The sequence below is a fragment of the Heteronotia binoei genome, chromosome 5 (genome assembly GCF_032191835.1).
Source record: "Heteronotia binoei isolate CCM8104 ecotype False Entrance Well chromosome 5, APGP_CSIRO_Hbin_v1, whole genome shotgun sequence".
Taxonomy (NCBI): Eukaryota; Metazoa; Chordata; class Lepidosauria; order Squamata; family Gekkonidae; genus Heteronotia; species Heteronotia binoei.
The window spans coordinates 41,172,158-41,193,577 of NC_083227.1; the positions used below are offsets into that span (position 1 = coordinate 41,172,158).

At 41.1% G+C, this 21,420-nt stretch overlaps 1 protein-coding gene across 1 annotated transcript in view; it reads left to right on the forward strand.

Annotated features, from left to right (window-relative positions):
- Positions 1-17,155, forward strand: part of LOC132571991 (zinc finger protein 160-like) — a 30,907-nt gene extending 13,752 nt beyond the window's left edge. The window contains exons 5-7 of the mRNA XM_060238783.1: positions 11,930-12,709; positions 13,018-13,129; positions 14,840-17,155. Coding sequence (XP_060094766.1) covers positions 11,930-12,709; positions 13,018-13,129; positions 14,840-15,834 — 1,887 coding nt within the window. The 3' untranslated portion in view covers positions 15,835-17,155. The remainder of the gene's footprint in view (positions 1-11,929; positions 12,710-13,017; positions 13,130-14,839) is intronic.
- The last annotated feature ends 4,265 nt before the right edge of the window (positions 17,156-21,420 follow it).

Below are 21,420 nucleotides of genomic sequence, written 5' to 3' on the forward strand. Positions count from 1 at the left end.
TTTCACTCCATCTTAAATACTTCTAAATCATAGTCTCTTAAGGTCCTTGTTAACTTGTCCATTTCACTCCATGTCATAACTTTTACAATCCAATCCCATTTCACTGGTATTTTTTCTTGCTTCCACAACTGCGCATACAATGTCCTAGCAGCTGAGAGCAAGTACCAAAATAAAGTTCTATCTTCTTTTGGAAATTTTTCCATTTGTAATCCCAACAGAAAAGTCTCTACAACTTTGTTAAATTTGTATCCCAAGATCTTAGAAATCTCTTGTTGAATCATCTGCCAGTACTTTTTCGCTCTTTCACAAGTCCACCACATATGGTAGAAAGAACCTTCATGTTGTTTACATTTCCAACATCTATCTGGCATCTTATTGTTCATCTTTGCCAACTTTTTAGGAGTCATATACCATCTGTACATCATCTTAAAACAGTTTTCTTTAATACTCTGACATGTTGAGAGTTTCATAGAGTTCTTCCACAAATAGTCCCATGCGTCCATCTGTATTTCTTTATTTACATTAATTGCCCACTTAATCATTTGAGATTTCACTACTTCATCTTCCGTAGACCATTTTAAAAGTAACATAGATTTTTGAAATTAATTTTTCATTATCTCCAAGCAGAACTTTTCCATTTCTGTTTGTTCTCATCTTATTCCTTCAGTTTTAACATCACTTTCTACCAAACTTTTTATTTGTTGCATTTGAAACCAATCATACTTATTATTCAACTCTTCAGAAGTTTTCAATTCTATTTTACCGCTTTGGATTTTTAATAATTGACTACATGACATCTCTTTTTTCCTCTCCTGTCTCAGCTGTTATTCTTATTACTTCTGCTGGCACTATCCATAGTGGTTTTCTCTCATCGCCATATTTCTTATACTTCATCCAAACATTTAGTAGATTATTTCTTATATTATGGTGAGGAAAAAAACCATCCGACTTTTTTTCCCATAGTACTTATAAGCGTGCCAGCCGAATTTATTTCAACCTTCCAACGTTAAAGGTTTTTTATTCAACAGCGTCACTCAATCTTTTATCCACACAAGACAAACTGCTTCATGATATAATCTTAAATCTGGTAGTTGAAATCCTCCTCTTTCTTTAGCATCTGTTAAAACTTTCATTTTAATCCTTGTTTTTTTCCAGGCCCATACAAATTCTGAAATCTTTCTTTGCCATTTATTAAATTGTTTACTGTCTTTCACAATCGGAATAGTTTGAAACAAATACATTATTCTTGGCAAAATGTTCATCTTAATTGTAGCTATTCTACCAAGCAGTGACAAATTAAGCTTGTTCCATTTTATCATATCTTCGTCCATTTTACACCATAACTTTTCATAATTGGTTTTAAACAAATCAATATTCTTCATTGTTATTTCCACGCCCAAATATTTTACTTTAGGGGTAACTTCACATCCCGTTAATCTCGGCAATTCCTTTTGTTTACTTACTTGCATATTTTTACACAAAATTTTTGACTTTTCTTTATTAACATAAAGTCCCGCCAATTCTCCAAAATCTTGTATTTTGGCTAACAACAAAGGTGTTACTTGCATAGGATTTTCATTTATAAACATTATATCATCTGCAAATGCTCTATATTTATAGGAAAATCCTTTAATTCTCATTCTTTCAATTTCTTCATCATCTTGTATTTGCATCAATAAGATTTCAAGAGTCATTATAAACAACAATGGTGAAAGTGGACAACCTTGCCTTGTACCTTTGCTGATTATCATTTCTTTTGTAACATCTGCATTTATACATAACCTTGCACGTTGTTCAGAATAAATTGCTTTTATCATTCTTATAAAGTTTCCCCCCAACTTTATTTTCTCCATTACTGCAAACATAAAATCCCAATTCAAATTATCAAAAGCTTTCTCTGTGTCTGCAAAGAATAATGCAACTTCCTTCTCTGGATGTCTTTCATAGTATTCTACAATATTTACAACAGTTCTAACAGCTCTAACAGTTCTAACAGTTACAACAGCTCTGTTGTGAGCCGCCCTGAGCCACTTTTGTGGGAAGGGCGGAATACAAATCATAGAATAAAATAAATAAATAAATAAATAAATAAATAATATTGTCTCTTATTTGCCTTTTAGGGAGAAAACCCACTTGGTTTTCCTTTATAAAATTTATTAGATATTGTTTAAGTCGTTCTGCTAAGATTCTTGTGTATATCTTATAATCATTGTTTAATAATGAGATTGGTCTATAGTTCTTTACATTAGTGACATCTCTATCTTCCTTTGGAATCAACGAAATTACTGCTTCCTTCCATGTATTTGGTATTTTCCCATTTATTCTTATCACATTCATTAATTTTTGAAGTTTCGGTATTAATTCTTCTTTAAACGTTTTTAAAATTTTTGCCATAAATCCATCTGGTCCAGGAGCCTTTCCAATTTTCATTGCATTAATTACTACTTCAATTTCTATTTTTTCAATTGGATCATTCAAAACTTTTTCCATATAATCAGTTAAGGGTGTTATTTTAATCTTCTGCAAATACGCTTCCATCTTTTCCTTCTTTACTTTAACACCTTTAAATAGTTTAGCATAATATTTAAAAAAATCTCTCTTTATTCCTTCTTGATCTACCATCTCTCTTCCATCAGCCACAATTTTATTAATAATTTTACTTTCTCTCTTCTTCTTCAATTGCCAGGCCAAATGTTTTCCAGGTTTATTCGCTCCCTCGAAAGATTTCTGGTTTTAATTTTTTCAAATTCCATTCCAATTCTTTATTTAACAGATCTCATTTGTGCTTGCAATATTGTAATCTCCCTTAGAATATTTTTTTTTCCTGGCCTTTTCCTTAATTCACCTTCTTTTTTTTTAATTTCATTTTGAATGTCCAACATCTGTTTATCTTTTGCTCTCTTGTCTTTATTATTCAATGTTATTAGTAATCCTCTCATTACTGCCTTGTAGGCATCCCATACCATCTGAAATTCTATATCCTCTCTGTCATTTACTTGGAAGTACGCTTTGGTTTCATTTTCTAGAGATGTCATTATTTCTTTATTTTGTAGTAAATCTTCATTTAATCTCCATCTTCTTGACTTTTTTGACAGTTTTGTAATCCACATTATTGGGTTATGATCAGCTCCTATTTTAGGTAATATCTCTATTTTCTTTGTTATAACCCCCAAATCTTTAGTACCCCACAACATGTCAATTCTAGAGAAACAGCTATGTCTAGCTGAAAAAAGGTATAGTCCCATACTTCAGGATTAAACTTCCTCCATATATCTTCCAAACTCTCCTGTTTGACCAATTCAAAAAAAGGCTTTGGCAATTTCCCTTTATCGGTTTTTTTTCTTCCAAGATCTATCTATTGTATTCTGAATTGTTCCGTTAAAGTCCCCCATCAATAAAATTTGCTCATAGGTAACTTCATCAAGATGTTGTGTAATATTTTTAAAGAAAATGTCTTTAGCACCATTTGGAGCATAAAGTCCCAGCAACAACATTTTTTTGGCATTCAAAGTAATTTCTACCACTATATATCTTCCATCCTTATCTTTAAATACCAAATTTTGGGTCTAATTCTTGTTTAATATAAAATACTACTCCTCTCTTCTGTTCAGCCAATGTAAAAAATTCTAGTCCCAATTGTTTATTCCCTAAAAATTTATAATCCTTTTGTCTAATATGCACTTCTTGCAAACATACTATATTACAATTTTGGTTTTTTTATCCAATTAAACGTTGCCTTTCTTTTTTGTGGTGAATTTAGTCCATTTACATTCCAAGGTATCAATTTGTAATCCATCATGGTGCAAATTCTTTATTGTCTTCATAAAATCTATGCAGTTCCTGTGTATTTGTGATTGTAATCCTTTTCCCTTGAAGTTCAAAGCTCAAACCTTCAGGTATTATCCATCTATACCTCATTCCATTGTCACGTAGTTTTTCTGTCAATTTTTTATATGCCTTTCTGTCAGCTAACACTTGTCTTGGTAGTTCTTTTATCATTCTTACTCTACTGCCTCCCACTGTCAATGTCTTTTCAAAGTTTTTATTCATGATTTTTCCCACCATTTCTTTTGTCATAAATCTTATGACCACATCTCTTGGCAGATTATTCTTTTTTGCATAGAGTGAATTTACTCTATACATATAGTCATACATATTCCTATTGTCACTTTTTCTTGTAATTTTAATAAGGTGGAGTCATGTGTTTTCACTCTCTCTTCCACTTCTTGTACTTTCTTTGTTATTACCACAGTGTCATTTCTGAGATTCTCTATTTCTTTTTTTAATTCTTTCTTTGAGTCCTCAAAATCCTTTTTTATTTCTTTTTTTAGAGGCAGTTATCATTTCTTTCACCCCCTTCATTATCCTAGCTTCTGTTGCATCTAATTGGGCTTGTATTTTCTCTATTGAAGCAGACCTAGCACGAGTTTGTTTCGGGTCTGACATATAAAAGAAATCAAAAATTTTAATCTCACCAAATTAAATTTGAACCATCAGGTTTGATAAAGTGAAGCTTGCCCTTTCCAATGCACCCAATTTCGCTGTCCTCTGAGCCTCCCAGGCTCAGATATTAATGTTTAAAATTTTTATTTCTCCCAAAATGGCAGTCACAACTTTTGCTTCACTTAAAATTTTTTCCCTTTTTTCCCTTTTACCAGTTCAAATCTTCTTATCTACTATCCAACAGTAGTAATTTTTTAATTGCCAAATCTGTTAACTCCACCAAATTTTAATGTCCCAATCACTTTAAAAACAATGTTAAAACTTAGTCCTCCCAACAACAATGGCCACCGATGTTTCTCTCTGGTATTATAATCCTAGAGTAGGCTGTTTGCTTTTTGACTTCCTTCTTCTTCCTCCAATACTTCCTGCTTTTCTTGCCTTCAAATCTCGTTTCACTGGTAGAGAAATCTCACGATATCTGACGTATTTCCTGTGTTGACTGCGAACGCTGCAGATCTGTGACGATGGGGCTGCCTCCTCAACCACAGATAGACTAAACAATAAATTCCTTTCTTCTTTTAACACTGTCTTTTAAGTTTACAAAGTTCAAATTTAGCCCTTTATCTTCTTCTCCGTCCTTTCAGGCTTTCAGTATTTCCAACTCCCACCTTTTACTTTTGTTTTGTTTAACTTTAATTAGTCCCAGAATGAAGAAATAGCAAATAGTACCTTTTTTCCGTAGTTTATCCAAATCAACAGCAGTCCTTTGCAGATTAGATGTTTAAAATTGTAAAAGAAAGTTTGGATCCTGCCGAGCTTATGCCAAATTGATGACTCTGGAAACTTCTGCAGATGATGAATATGCAACTCCTCTTCGGAGATCCCTCAAAGCCTCAAAGGAGCCCCCCCCCCCCGGGACTCCCTTTCAGCCAAGGTAATTCTCCTCAAAGTATCTGTGCATATCTTGGACAATTCTCTAGCTGAGAAATGTAGGCAGAAGGCATTAATTTGCCTTTTACTACCCTGAACAAAAGTGCCAGCCTGCCCCCGTTAGGGAAAGCAACTCAGCTCGCCATTTTCTAATCCTGGAAGTCAGGGCTGCCCCTTTCTTGAACCCAGAAACTGCAGCTAGTGCAGAACGCAGCAGCCAGGCTGCTATTGGGGCTTCCCAGGTGGGAGCACATACAGCCGGGACTGTGGGAACTGCACTGGCTGCAATAGTATACTGGATTTGCACAAGGTGCTGGTTATCACCTTTAAAGCCCTGTATGGCCTTGGACCTGCTTACCTTAGGGACCGTCTCTCCCCACACATTCCCCAGAGAGTACTTAGATCTGGATTTCAAAATCTATTAGCAATCCCCGGGCTGAAGGAGGCCAGATTAAAGACCACTAGAGGAGGGGGCCTTCTCGATTGCAGCCCCCTTCAACTACCAGAGGAAGTGAGGGCCTTGTGGGACCTTGCTCAGTTCCACAAGGCCTGTGAGACCACTTTCTTCCGGTTGGCTTTCAACTGACACTGAGCCTTGCATCATAGGGAAATTGAAGAAATACTGTGTCATGAGCCCTGACAAGGAGGAGCTGGAAGGGTTGCCCGCCAGTTCCTCATCTGAACAAACAGCAGCTGGCCCATCAATCACTCTCCAGGCACCAGTGTCAGCTGTTGACGATCAATCTCCTCCAAGCTCTCCTCCCATCTCAAGAGTTCGAAGCAGGCTCCGGAAAGAACTTTCAGAGCGAAGACATGAGGCACGCCGATGCTTCAGGTCTCTCAGCCCTGAATTCTAGCAGAGTCACTGCCACCCAGGGAGCAGGCTGGTTGAGACTCCCATATAGCTCCCACCCAGGACCTTGTAACCTTGTGGAAACAACAAGTCCATTCTCTGGTTTGCATCCACGCTCCTTCCTGATTCCTGATCCTGAACTGCTTGATTTCCTTGGCACCCTGACCTTTTGGCTTTTGGACATTGACTTCTGATTCCGGTTTGTGATTCTGCATTGGTGACCTGGCTCCTGCTTGACTTCCTGGACTTTGACCTTGGACTGGCTATGGACTCCTGCCTGCCTGCACCCTGTAAAACTATATAACATCTAAGAGACTAGCACCAAATTATTCCAACTGTTTTAATTATTGAATGTGTAAGAGTGGTAAAGCTGCAATACTGCAGTCGTAGCCCTCTGCTCACAACCTGAGTTCGAGCAGAAGCTGGGTTTTCAGGTAGCCGGCTCCAGGTTGACTCAGCCTTCCATCCTTCCGAGGTCAGCTTTCTGGGGGGGCAAGTGTAGATGACTGGAGAAGGCAATGGCAAACCCCCCGTAAAAAAGTCTGCCGTGAAAACATTGTGAAAGCAATGTCACCCCAAAGTCGAAAACAACTGGTGCTTGCACAGGGGACAATCTTTAGCTTTTTAAATTTTATAATATGTATGGATTTTAATTGTTTGTTGTGGTTTTATACTGTGAGCCACCCTGAGCCTGCTTTGGTGGGGAGGGCGGGATATAAATCAAATAAAGTATAAGTATAGCCAAACTTACTTCTTTGATCAAAGATAAGACATTATGATCATTATCTATATTTATTGCTAACTGGAAAACCCATATAGACTTTTTGCAAACTGAAAAAGATGAATTGATTACGTGGTTCTGAAGAATGAGAGGAAAAGACCATAGATAAAGGAGTGATCTATTATGTAGCTATAGAGAGTGTGATTAGATTAAACTAAATTGCCAGTCGTAGATGAAAATCTAAAGATATTCCCGTATTTTCCTTCTACTTTTCATGTTTTCCTCCCCCCCCCTTTTTTTTTGTATTCTAATTTTTCTTTTTCCTGTACGTTGTTTTTTAAATCTTAGTAAAAGTTGGCATAACAGAACCATTGCTTGCCCTTCCCTGCCCCGCCGAAGATGGTCCATGGGTTAAATCAACAGAGGAGCTGATCCTAGATAGGTAAGAAAAACGGCGAAGGAAACAGTCAGGCCACCTTCCTGTCCTGTCCTCCTCTCGTTCCCCGCCCCTCTCTTCCGGCGATAAATTACAATTGGGTAGTGTCAGCTTGCAGCCTTGACTAAGAAGGCTCCAAAGGGATAGATCGGTGGCTGCAAAAGCCGGATAACCTGGTTGTGTTGAGGGCAGCTCAGAAGCAGGAGACGGAACCCTGGAAGAAGGATATCTCATAGCTAGAGGCTCCCCTCCCAAGATCTGAGCCAGGGGTGTGCTCACCTGTGCAGGTCACCCAAACATCATCCTGTCATTGGGTTTCCGTCCAGATCTCGGGCAGAGACAGGTAAGAAGCCAGGGGAGAGGAGGGAAGTCAGAACGCGTCCTATGTGGTCATTGTTTAGCACCCTGTCATATGAAAACTGCCTTAACACTGAGTCAAAATGCTGGGCTTTCTCGTCCAGAATTATCTGCTCCCACTAACGAAGCTTTCTCCCAGATCTCTAGTAGATACTGTCCCCAGCTCCTTTAACTGGAACTATCAAGGGTGGAATTTGCAGTCTCCTGCACGCCAAGGAAATATTCTGCTTCACTGGGATGCAGGCGCTTTTTGCAGCGCTGTTCTGACTGTGAGGGAGGTAAATGCAGGTATTCTGTGCTACTTCAGAGTTATACCACACTGCCTTTCACAGAATCAGCCTACCAAATTCTGTGAAAAGTAGCAACATTCTGTCCCTTCTCTGTGAGATGTTTTTCTAGGGTGGCCACCCTCCAGGTGGGGCCTGGAGATCTCCAAGAATTATACTTCATCTCCAGACTAGAGAGATCAGTTTCTGTGAAGAAAATGGCTGCCACACCCCACCCTCCCTAGGCTGCACTCCGAAATCTCCAGGAATTTCCCAACCCAAAGGTAGTAACCCTAATAAGAGTTCAAAGGTGGAATTTGACAAATGCAAGGCACATGACCTGATCAATGTATTTTTAAAAATAATGATGAAATGGGCTTTCCTGCTCAGTAAAGACCTGCTGTTCGGTGACTGTGAGAGCAGAATAGTTTCTGTGTTTGGTGGGAGTCCCAGAGCAGCTCTACACAGTGCTAGGAACAAAATAGGGGTGAGGTTACATTTTCTAGTTACTGAAAGGAAGACATCACAACTTCAGTTCTCAGTCCTGAACCAGGATGGAGGCATATATTTTGGGAAAAGCTGAGAAGAACAGCATGCTTCTAGATAAAGGGAACTGTCCCTTCCAGTGTTCTGCACTCTCCCTGAGTGTATCACAGACTCATGTAACAAGTTTCAGTTAATATAGGTTCCCTGCCTTGTATTCATTCAGTCCCATATCCTTGTCATTCTGTCTTTTCGTATCAGATCCAGGGTTGGTTTTTTCCTTGTCATTTCTGTTTATTTGATATCATCTCCACCACCTTTCATGTTATGCATAAGCTGTTCACCTCATAAAGTATTCTGGAGATGGAAGATAAACTAGCATATTATCTAGTCCAACCTCCTGCTCCAAGATGTGTGGAAAGAGCCAGCACAAGTTGAGTTTTCAGTAGGGGGACATTGGGTTGTGATGGGCAGAGGGGCTTGGATGTGAAAAGTTCTGGGTGAGCTCCCAGTTTTGACATGAAGATTATAAGTGGGTCTTGGACCAGGTATTTTTCCTCAGCCTGACCTACACTGTTGTTGGGGCATGGGGCTTTGAGTGATTTCATGTATGAATATCGCCCTGAGCTTCTCAGAGAAAAAGTGGGATATAAGCATGAAGAACAAGTGTCTTATGACATCATTTTAGGTGCCCTTTCTCCAGGGGCAATTTATCAAGTTATGTAATTCTTGCGTGATTGTGTGAGCGTGTGAATCAACCCACAGGTTGAATGTTTTGCCATCAAGTCACAACTGACTTATGGTGATCATGTTTTCAAGGCAAGAGACATTCAGAGGTGGTTAACCATTGCCTATCTCCATGTCAGAGCCCTGGTTATTCCTTGGAGGATTCCTATCTAAATAATAGCCAGGACCAACCCTGCTTAGCTTCCAAGATCTGATGAGATCAGGCTAACCCAGGCTATCCAAGCCAATAATACAATTTTGGTATAGTGGTTAAGTGTACGAACTTTTATCTGGGAGAACTGGGTTTGATTCCCCACTCCTCCACTTGCAGCTGCTGGAATGGCCTTGGGTTAGCCATAGCTATCTCAGGAGCTGTCCTTGAAAGGGCAGCTTCTGTGAGAGATCTCTCAGCCCCACCTACTTCACAGGGTGTCTGTTGCAGGGGAAGAAGATAAAGGAGATTGTAAGCCACTCTGAGACTCTGATTCAGCAAGAAGGGTGGGGTATAAATCTATGGTCATCTTCTTCTTAATATAAAAGGCTATTCTTAAAGGTTACATAGTATTGACTTGAATCCACTGAGGATTTGCATGAATGAAAGGGAGGAAGAGAATAGTAGGTTTTTCTTCCCCATTTTCTTCTACCTTAAGGAGTCTCAAAGCAGCTTACTTTTCCATCCCCTTCCTCTCCCTACAACAGGTCCCTTGTGAGCAATGTTCCCTCTAAGCTGCAGAGTCTTGTGAGCAAAAATTCTACTTTCTGAGCTACTGGTATTAAAGTTGTGAGCTACTGCATACATTATTGCATTCTGGGGTCATCCTTCCTGAGCTAAGACAAAAATGTGTGAGCTGGAGGCTAAAAATCTGTGAGCTAGCTCACGCTAACTCAGCTTAGCGGGAACAATGCTTGTGAGGTAGGTGGGACCAAGAGAGTTCTCAGAGAAGCATGACTGGCCCAAAGTCACCCAGCAGGATTCATGTGGAGGAGGAGTGGGGAATCAAAGCCGGTTCTCCAGATTAGAGTCTGCCACTCTTAACCACTATGCCACACTGAAGGATGACTGTCACCCCTTCCCTCTGAACCACCCATGCTGCTCCGGTGGGGTGGGGGGGGGGAGAAGGTCCCTGTACATATTTGCGGAAAGGTTTGTAGGGTTTTTTGTAATTTGAAATATTTTTAATTTTTTGATTATTTTGGATCTCTTCAGGGAGAAAAGCAGCCTAAAAATGCTTAAATAAATAAATTTGTTACAGGACTTTTATTGTAGAAAACTCCCAAGCAGGAACTCATTTGCATATTAGGCCACACTCCTGATGTCACCATTGTTTCTCAGCCCAGCAGGACCTCATTTGCATATTAGGCCAAGCCCCTGACACCAATCCAGCTGGAACTCTGTTCCTGTGCGTTCCTGCTCAAAAAAAAGTCCTGGATGCCTGGGCAGGAGAGGAAATCTTCATAAGTTATAGCTCTTTGTTTACAGCAGACTTGCTTATTCATAGCCCACCTTCCTCCTGTAGACAGCATCTCTAGAGTTCCCAGAGATCTCTCCCACCCAGACCTTGCCCAGCCCCAGACCTGCATAGTTTCAGCATGGGGGCACCTGTGGCCAGGCTAACTCTGCAAGACTGGAACTTCCAGGAAGTTTTTTAAAATTTTTACGTGAGCCTGTCTTCCTCATGTCTGTATTTACTTCATTTCTAGTCCACTTTTTCTCATTGAGACTTAAGGTGGGTTATACAGTTAAAAATAATGCAGTAAGTACCAAATAGATTACAAAAATTCAAGAACAGCATGCTAAACAGCATAACATACAAGGAACAATGCATAAGAAATCTCATCCCTTCTCCTTCTGACAACATTCAGTGGCTGATAATTATACTGACATGCCCTCTTTCAAATCCTTTCTCTAGATTAAATATATCGCTTGCCCAGCATTTTTTAATGTGATTCATATTCCATGTCTTTATTGATGGCATTTGTTCCCATGCTTTCTCCCCAGAACTCAAAGTATATATTAGATCATATCATTTTTCACAACATTCCTGCAGGCCAAGAGATGAGAAATTGTTCCAGTGAACATGAAGTCATCATAGTACAGTTTCCATTTCCCTGGGTGCCGTCTCATTCAAGCATCTGTAGAACAAAAGGCTTTTCACAGTTCATCATACTATACTTAAGAACAGCCCTGCTGGATCAGACCAGTGGTCCATGTAGTCCAGTGTCCTGTCTCACACAGTAGCCAACCAGTTGCCTTGGAGGGCTAAAAAGCAGGGCAGAGAGGCCAAGGCCTTCCCCTCATGTTGGTTGCTTTATACACAATCTGAGATTGAGGCAGAAAATGTTCACATCTCATGGTGCAGAATCTAGATTTTTACAAAATTCTATCAGCTGGGTAGATTTTAAAAAGGTATTGAATTTCCAAGAATTTTGAACGTCAATGCTGGAACAGATACATGTGAAATGAATATTGTCCCCTTTTTTTGTGGTGGCTAAAACTAATCACAGAACTCCCCATCAGGGTGAAATATGTGTCACATAAGCTGATAGTGCATTACTTCTACACTTTTCCTAAGGATCAGATTGCCAGTGTGACAGTGACTATGTAGAGACTGTAAGGAATGTGCTTCCATTGAGATCTATTTTGGCACAGTCTTGGCACTTAGTAAAAACTGAATTTCATTTGCAGTTCTAGAAGTGCGGAGAAGAATTAAAAAATGGAAGACCAGGACCCAACAGGATCCAAAGCAAAAGAGAAACCAGAGACAGATCTCCCCATCATCAATGTCAACACAGCTGGAAATGTTCCAACTGAAAGGAGTCCACAGGAAACTGAACGGGCACCAGATGAGGTGGCTTCACTAGAGGCTAAACAGGCAACCACCAAGGAGGCTCCTCAAATAGCTCAACAGATACTGGAGAAGATAGTCCTACCAGAGACTAATCAGGCATTGGAGGAAAGGACCCAGCAGCAAGATTTCCATAAGGCAGCCAAATCCCGGAGGAAACCTCTGGTGCCTACCCGGTGGGATAACACTAAAACATTTCAGACTTCCTTCCCAAGAACAGCTGATACCGTCCACTGTCTTAGAGAAGACAGGGTAACTCGAACTCTGACAGATCTCAGCAATGAAGCTATGGAAGCCTACAGCAGCTTGGGCTCCTCCAGGCAAGCAAAGGATGAGCTCTTGGATGGAGATGCCATCAGCCTGGAATTACGGCGCCGGCAATTCAGGCAGTTCTGCTACCTGGAGGCTGAGGGCCCCCGAGAAGTTTGCAGCCAACTCCGGGACCTTTGCTATCAGTGGCTGCAGCCAGAGAAACACACTAAAGAGCAGATCTTGGAGTTCCTGATCTTAGAGCAGTTCCTGGCCATACTGCCACAGGAAGTGCAGTTCTGGGTGAGGAAACGGGACCCAGAGACCTGTGCCCAAGCTGTCACCCTGGTGGAGGTTTTTGCCTTGAAACTGCAAGAGGATGAGAGATGGGACCAGCAGGTGAGTGTGGCTTACAGTGGCAATCTGGCAAGCCCTGTGGCAAAATTCTCACAGCCGTGGGATTGTAAACCTGGGATCTATTAGTATAGACCCACTGGTGGTATCATTCTTCCCCCTCTTAAAAGACTGACTGGACTGGGAATCTGGTCCCATTTCCTTCCTGCCTAACTTTAGTAGGACTTTGAGCTAGGCCAGGGGCTGCTCTTGGTTAAGTGTGATGGTGGCAAAATTTGACTGCACTCTGCTGGGGCATTTTCTTTCTGAACCTTTTGGTTGTCCTGAACTGTGTCCCTGCTTTTTTAATTCAGGTGCCAGGCCCACTGGAAAAGGTGGCGGTGAATTTCTCCAAAGCAGACCCCTTGAAAATGCAGCTGTACATGGTGGCCATGCAAGAGGGTGAAAGAATAGCCAGTTTGCTGGGTAAGGATGGACTGTGCCCTTAATTTGTGTTGCAGAGTTCACAGGGAAGAAGAATAAATCTTATTGAGCCCCACTTGAAACGTGTTGGGGAGATGGTGGGTAGCCACCCCTCTCAATGTACATTGGGGCTTTCAGAACAGTGCAGTGGCTTATGGCGCCTGCCAGGGCCTACATCTATTTATTTCTTAAAATATTTCTATCCCACATTATCAAGGTGGCTAACAAAGCAGCAAGATAGATCAAGACGGGTAGCCCTGTTAGTCTGTCTGTAGAAATAGAAAAGAGTAAGAGTCTAACAGCACCATAAAGATTAACAAAATTTGTGGTAGGGAACAAGCTTTCCTGAGGCACTACTCACTTCTTCAGTTGCTTCTTCTTGAGATACTTCAGATACTTCTTCAGATACTACTTCTGTGGAAGGCAACATATGAAGCTGCCTTATACTGACTCAAACCCTTGATCCATCAAAGTCAGTATTGTCTACTCAGACTGGCAGCAGCTCTCCAGGGTCTCAAGCTAAGGTTTTTCATGCCTATTTGCCTGGACCCTTTTTTAGTGGAGATGCTGGGAATTGAACCTGGGACCTTCTGCTTACCAAGCAGATGCTCTACCACTGAGCCGCTGTCCCTGAAGAAGAGCAAGGATGCATGAAAGATCATCCCCTACCACAAATTTTGTTAGTCTTCAAGGTACTATTACTTTTTTCTAAAGGAAGAAAACGTTACATACCCTTGCAAACAATATGACAGTCGATGAAGAAAACAGCTCACAAGGTACAAACACAGCTGAACTCTCCACCAAACAGAATTTGAAATAAAACCATTTTGCAAGCCCTCTGTAATGCAGAAAGTGAAGGTACGCGCTGCACCCACTCTGAGAAGCCATTCCAAGGGACCAGCCCTGCCACAGGAAAAGTCTGTAACCCCATTGTTGCCAGACAGTCCTAGGAAAAGGTGCCATAACAAGAATGCCTGGGAGATGTGGTTTGATAAGTCTGAGGGCCCTAGGCTGTATAAAGGCTTTAAAGGTAATAAGCAGCACTTTGAACTAGGCCCAGAAGTGTCTTCAGCACTTCAGTCTGAGATACATTGGGCCAGTTGTTTGGAATGGACTTGTGGTTGTTGTGGATATCAGGTTCGAGGGTGGTCTTTAATTTGGGGACAGGGCTTTTCATAGCCCTGTGTGGTTGGACCTCCAATAAGAATGATAGTGGGCATTGTAAGAAGAACATAGTGAGGGATGATTGGCTAACTCAGTTAACAAACCCATTTCTTTGACTTCTTCCCCACAAACACCCAATATCATTTCTGAAGAGTGTAATGAAATGAAAAGGACAAATAGCTCAGCAAAGCTTTTATCCAGCTTATTGTGGCAAGGAGTGAAATCCAGGTGTCTGGGTATTTCCTGAAGGCTTTAAGAATGCTCACTTCATGCAGTTCTGTTGTCTTTACCAATACTTAAAAAAAAAAAATTGTAAGACCAGAGACGTCTTTCAGTATTCTCATTTATTCATCAGGATGGTGAACATGGTAGAGGCAGTCCTGGTTTTGAAAATGTTACTTATCATTTGTAATAGTTTTCTATGTTAGTATACAATAGAATGTCAGACAGTCTCATTCTACTTGTGGTGTTTTCTTGTTAGCTGCTTGGGGCCCCACTGGGGAGAAAAATAAGATATAAATATTTAAATCAGCGAATCCACTCTTCCAGCAGGTGATGTCCATGTGAGTGAGAACAAGGAAGCAAATCTTCAGCCAGAAAGACCAGAGCAAATGGATTGCAACCAGGTGTTGCTGGAAAAAGGCAAAGCGAAAGTCTTCCTGTTTCCCAAGATGGAAGGAGTGCCTGGAAGTCAGCAAGCCATTAAAGACTGTGATGAGATTCCTGAAGTGGAAAAGATGTCTGGAAATCAGTGGCATCAGGGAAACCACCTAGAACAAGCAGTGGGAAAAAACTATCTTTCTGAAAAGGAGAAAAGTTTTAAAGAAAGCACTTTGCAAGAGGGACTTGACCAAGGTAGGAGAAAAAGGACAGAAATGGAGAGTGAGAAAACCTCCAACCAGGGTGCTGACCCTCTTAAAAACTTGAATGTCCAGACTGGGAAAAAGCCATACAAGTGCTCCTATTGTGGGAAAATCTTCAACCATGCCTCCGCCCACTTGGTCCATGAGAGGATCCACACAGGAGAAAAGCCATATAATTGCCTGGAGTGTGGGCAGAACTTCAGTCGCCAGTCACACCTTACCAGACACCACAGAATCCACACAGGAGAGAAACCGCACACCTGCTCTGAGTGTGGGAAGAACTTCAGTCGGAAAGCGCACCTTATTGAGCATGAGAGGACTCACACAGGAGAGAAACCATTTGTGTGCTCTACTTGTGGGAAAAGCTTCAATTACCGGTCCCTCCTCAAAGAACATGCAAGGATCCACACGGGAGAGAAGCCATACAAATGTTCAGACTGTGGGAAGAGCTTCAACCGGAGAGAGAGCTTTATTATTCACGAGCGAACTCACACAGGAGAGAAGCCATATGAGTGCCTAGACTGTGGGAAAAGGTTCAGCCAGCGATCAAACATCACTACCCATGAGAAAACTCACATGGGAGAGGGAAAATATAAATGTTCAGAGTGTGGGAAAAGCTTCTGCAATTCCACTGGCCTCCTTAGACACCAGAAAATCCATACAGAGGAAAAGCTATGTTAAAACATTCAAATGTGCAGGAATAAGGACACAAGGTGGTCTTCAGATGGCAAGTGACAGGTCTCATGAATGAGGGCACTCCCATAGTAACAAGTAAAACAACCTTGTATATGGAAAGCTGGCATTTCAGGGAAAGAAGTTTTAGTCTAGCCACTTGCTTCATAGGAAGAGGAGCACTCCAGGCCTGTATCATGGTCTTTCTGTCCATCTGAATCCAAATGTACTAAAAGGGAAAGCCCTGTAAGTAGCCTGATGTTAAACTGTAAGAAGGAAAAACCACTCACAATGGGATAGTAAGGAAAATGTCAGTATGAGTATTAGTACTTTTAAAAAATCCTCAAGCTGTAGAGACACCTTGATGTGGTTCCACTGATCTGGAAGTCCCCATGGTGTTCAAATGTCAGCTACGGAAAACAAAGATCAGAAAACATAAGCCATGGTGTCGTATGAGAACTAACTCTGATGCCATTGTCTGTGATGGGACCAGACCCTTTCATGCAGGCTCCCATCATACTGACCACTAGAAAATTCAGCGCAGATGCTGAATATGGCATGAACTGTCTTGGTGTTATCTGCCTTCCTAACTATGCACTAGAAAAATAGCAGTGAATGTACCTGAGCAATGGAGAAACTTTATTTCTTGTCTACATATGCAATTGCCAATAAGTTATATGACATCAGTGACTGCCCTGATTGCATTCTTCTTTTATATGTTGCATTTCTTTGTGTCCCCACAAGCTGGGTTTGGGGACGGGCACATCCTTGCTCTCTGTTTGTGAGTAGGTGGTTGAGAGGTGTGCAGCTGCTTGCACATGATGGCATGTCAGACCTCTCCTTCAAGCTCAGTCCCTTTACCTTTCCACTCCTAACCTTGTTTTATATACCCTGATCAAGCTTACCTTGTTTACAGTACAAATGTAATTCTCCAAAGCGAAAGAAAAAAAAATACACTCCAACTGCAAGGACACGTGGAAATGTCCCATAGTATCAGCTGGTGTATTTTTGCCACACCTAAGACTGTCTTCCGAACCAATCTTTTACTCCTCTGCTATCCCCTCAAGCGTCCACTATACTCAAGCATCCACTATAAAACACAGCTTGAGAAATTCATTGTAGCAAGGAGACTGTAACATTCTAATAGATGGTTCCAGAGGAGTTGGTGATCAAATTGTCATCTTAGGTTAAACAATGGATGGTGATGGATAAATAGGAGTGCGGGGAAAATGGAAACATTGCATCCTGCCTTTTCCCCTTCCACTTAAATTTCACTCTCATGTTCCAGTATGTCCTGGCATAGCATAAATAAAAATATATTTGTACTGAACTGGATTCCCTGGGCAGAGCTTGTTTTCTAGGATGCCAGAAGCAGCGTGGGAAAATGTTGTGTGCTCCTCTGAGCTGGAGGTGGAGTTGTTCTTGAATGGTAAATTGCATGTTTAGGAAATGAAGTGAATTGCTTTGTGTTGTTGCAGGGAATATTTATCTGTCAACATAGCTAGTGAGAGAAAATGCATCCATGTATTTAAGAGCAATCTGTCACATGTTTATCCCACCCTTCCTCCAAGGAGTTCTGGGTAGTAGACATGATTCACATTTCCTCCAGTTTATCCTCATAACTACATGAGATTGATTAGGATCCATTGAGCTTCATGGTCAAGTGGGGGATTAGAATTCAGGACTTCCCAGTCACTGCCTCTTAAGACAAATTTCTTAGGCAAAGGTATATGTATGTGCCTAGGGCTGGAGAAAAAAGTTTCATATACCGGAATCAAATTTTCAAGAATCAAACACTGTGACTGAGAGGCAGAGCATCTGTTTGGTGTTCAGAAGGTCCAAAATTCAATCCCTGGCATCACCAGTTTAAAAAATCAGGTAGTGGATCCATTGAAAGACCTTTGTTTAAGACCCTGAAGAGCTGCTGCCAGTCTGATTAGACAATATTGATCTTGATTCAATAAAAGGCAGCTTCATGTTTTCAGATACACTTATGGTAACTTAATTCCATATCCAATCCACTATCCCTGGGTAGTGTGTTTTTCTAAAAAAAAATGAAATTCCTCTTAATCTGGTATTAGACTTCTAGGCTGCCCTTTTTTACTATATAAATTTACTTTTCTCAAAAAAAAATAGGATACAAAAGGAAAGAGGGATTGGGGAAGATGAAATTTGTAAAAAGGTTTACAGATATATACAACCAAAGAAGTCAACTGTATTCAGGGCTTTTTTTGTAGCAGGAACTCCTTTGCATATTAGGCCACACCCCCTGATGTAGCCAATCCTCCAAGAGCTTACAGGGCCTACTGTAAGCTCCAGGAGGATTGGCTACATCAGGGGTGTGTGGCCAAATATGCAAAGGAGTTCCTGCTACAAAAAAGTCCTGACATATTAATAAAATACATTTCTCATATATGAAGGCAGACAATAAAATGTAACAACAATATTCAAAGATATTTCTCTCTTTTCAAAATTAAACAGGGCGCTTTATGATCTTCCAATCTGACATCATATTATACAGTTTTAATTTAATTTTGATTCTCCTGTCTTAAATAGTTTTAGCTGCAGCGTTTCTAAGGTATTTAAGGAAGAAAAAGATAAGGAACTTTTACAAATATTAAAGGCAATATAAAAATTGATTATTAAGTCTAAGTAAATCGTTATACTATTATAACATTACCAATAATGCTGTTCTCTTGAATATGTTTTTGTAATTCTCAAACAAAAAAAGGACGTTATAAGGAAGGATATATAAAGAAGAAGATGATGATATTGGATTTATATCCTGCCCTCCACTCCGAAGAGTCTCAGAGTGGCTCACAATCTCCTTTACCTTCCTCCTCCACAATAGACACCCTGTGAGGTAGGTGGGGCTGGAGAGGGCTCTCACAGCAGCTGCCCTTTCAAGGACAACCTCTGCCAGAGCTATGGCTGACCCAAGGCCATGCCAGCAGGTGCAAGTGGAGAAGTGGGGAATCAAACCCGCTTCTCCCAGATAAGAGTCCGCACACTTAACCACTACACCAAACTGGCTCTCCTAAACAAGATGTATAAACAGTTCTCTCTGTGCTTTGTATAAATTTGAAGTACTCACATAGTCATTTAAACCAAGTTAGAGTTAAAAGAATTAACAAAATTCCATATACCATTAAAAATCATCAATACATTCCCAGTTTAAGTATGTAGAATCATAGAGTTGGAAGGGACCTCTAGGGTCATCTAGTCCAACCCCCGTCACAATGCAGGAAACTCACAAACACTTCCCCCTAAATTCACAGGATCTTCATTGCTGTCAGATGGCCATCTAGCCGCTGTTTAAAAACCTCCAAGGAAGGAGAGCCCACCACCTCCCGAGGAAGCCCGTTTTTCTGAGGAATCGTTCTAATGGCCAGGAAGTTCTGTCTAATGTTGAGTCAGAAACTCTTAATTTCAACCCACTGGTTCTGGTCCTTCCTTCCAGGGCCACAGAAAACAATTCCACACCATTCTCTATATGACAGTCCTTCAGATCCTTGACAATGGTGATCATATCACCTGTCAGCCACCTCCTCTCCAGGCTAAACATCCCCAACTCCTTTAACCTTTCCTCAGAGGACTTAGTCTCCAGACTCCTCATCATCTTTGTCACCTTCCTCTGGACATGTTCCAGCTTGTCTATATCCTTCTTAAAATGTGGTGCCCAAAACTGAACACAATACTCCAGGTGAGGTCTTACCAGAGCAGAGTAAAGTGATACCATCACATCATGTGATCTGCACACTATACTTCTGGATACAGCCCAAAACTGCATTTGCCTTTTTAGCCACCGCATCACAATCTTATGGTCAGTGTATGATCCACTAAGACCCCTAGATCCTTTTCGCACAAACTACTGCTAAGACAAGTCTCCCCCATCCTATAGCCATGCATTGGATTTTTCCTTCCTAAATGCAGAATTTTACATTTATCCCTGTTAAAATCTATTTTATTGATTTTAGCCCAGTTTTCCAGCCTGTCAAGGTCATCCTGTATCCTGTTTCTGTCTTTTACTGTATTTGCAACCCCTCCCAATTTCGTATCATCTGCAAATTTAATAAGCATTCCCTCTATGCTTTCATCCAAATCATTGATAAAGATGTTGAACAAAACAGGTCCCAGGACAGATCCTTGAGGCACTCCACTTGTCACTCCTCTCCAAGAGAATGAGGAACCATTCACACGCACTCTTTGGGTGCAATCTGTCAACCAGTTACAGATCTACCTAACAGTAACAGGATCCAAACCACATGTGATTATAAAACACTGACAATGCTAACAACCATCAGTTATCTAAGAAGTCAAAAGCTAATTCTGCACAATTGGCTGCCCTTCTTTATACAGTCATTTGGGTGGAGGCCTTGTGCTACTCGGTGGGATTTAGACCTGTTGCATGTATGCAAGAGAATGAGAGGGCAGCAGAGATCAGAGGAAGGGGAAAGGTTCTGCCCCCCCTCCCTCCGGTCTTGCTTTACCAGTTGCTTGCTTTACCAGTTTTCTATTTTGCCACAGAGAGAGTTGTCAATGTAGGGAAACATTGTCAAATGTGCTATTTCAACTGCAGTGTGAAGTGATATTGTCCATTCTACTCACTCAGCATTCTATTACTTGATAGTACACAGAAAGCTGCCTTATACTGAGTCAACCCATTGGTCCAGCAAAGTCATTCTTGCCTGCCCTGACTGGCTGTGTTTCCCTGGGGTGAAAGTCTTTCCCATCACCTACTACCTGACCCTTTTAAGAAGCATGTTGGGGAATGAGCCCTGAAACTGTCGGCGTATAATACAGGTGCTCTGCCACTGAACCACAGTCCTACCTCCACCTTTTGCATGTGTGAATCAGGCCTTCCTTCTGACACCACAGGCAGAGAATTGTGCTTCCTGCAGCTTAGAACACCAGACATGAGTGATTTCTACAGACCTGTACTTGCTGTCAGTTCATGGTAAGAAATCTGTAGATCTGGGGCCAAGGGGGGAGGGTGCTTTACTGTCCACCCATATTTGTGTTCTCTGTGATGGCTCTTTATTTAATTTAAAAGAACTTCCAAACACTGCCAAAACCATCTGTTGCTATCACATCTGTGTGGGCAGGTGGAATGCAGTGAAACAACACGAAGGAGGGAGAATGTAATGCACAGTTCCAGACTGTCAGTGTGGGGGAGAGAATAATAATTTTGAATGTTCTACATAAAAAACCCTCTGCAAATAGAAAACCAGCAGGCTGGGCAAATGGCTGAAATATTACTTTTTGTTCTGATGAGCTAGTTTGCTATTATTCAGAGATTTTTTTTAAAGGCTGTTTCGATGCAGAAGTTTTCCTCTGCCTTCACTTCCAAACCGGAGCCCTTGGAGGGGGGGCAGGAGGGTGCATCAGTGTGACATCATGTTCCTATTGTCCTCTTTCTAGATTTTAACCACTCTCTATACTTTTTCCCAAAGCTGCTTTACTCAGTCTGTTTCAAAGGCTCCAGGCACACCAGCACATCTATGGGACAAATAGTACACATTTTACTCCTACAAAGGACCCGTACACATCAGCTCCTGTTTTCCTCCAATGGGTCTCTTGCAGACGCCATTTTCC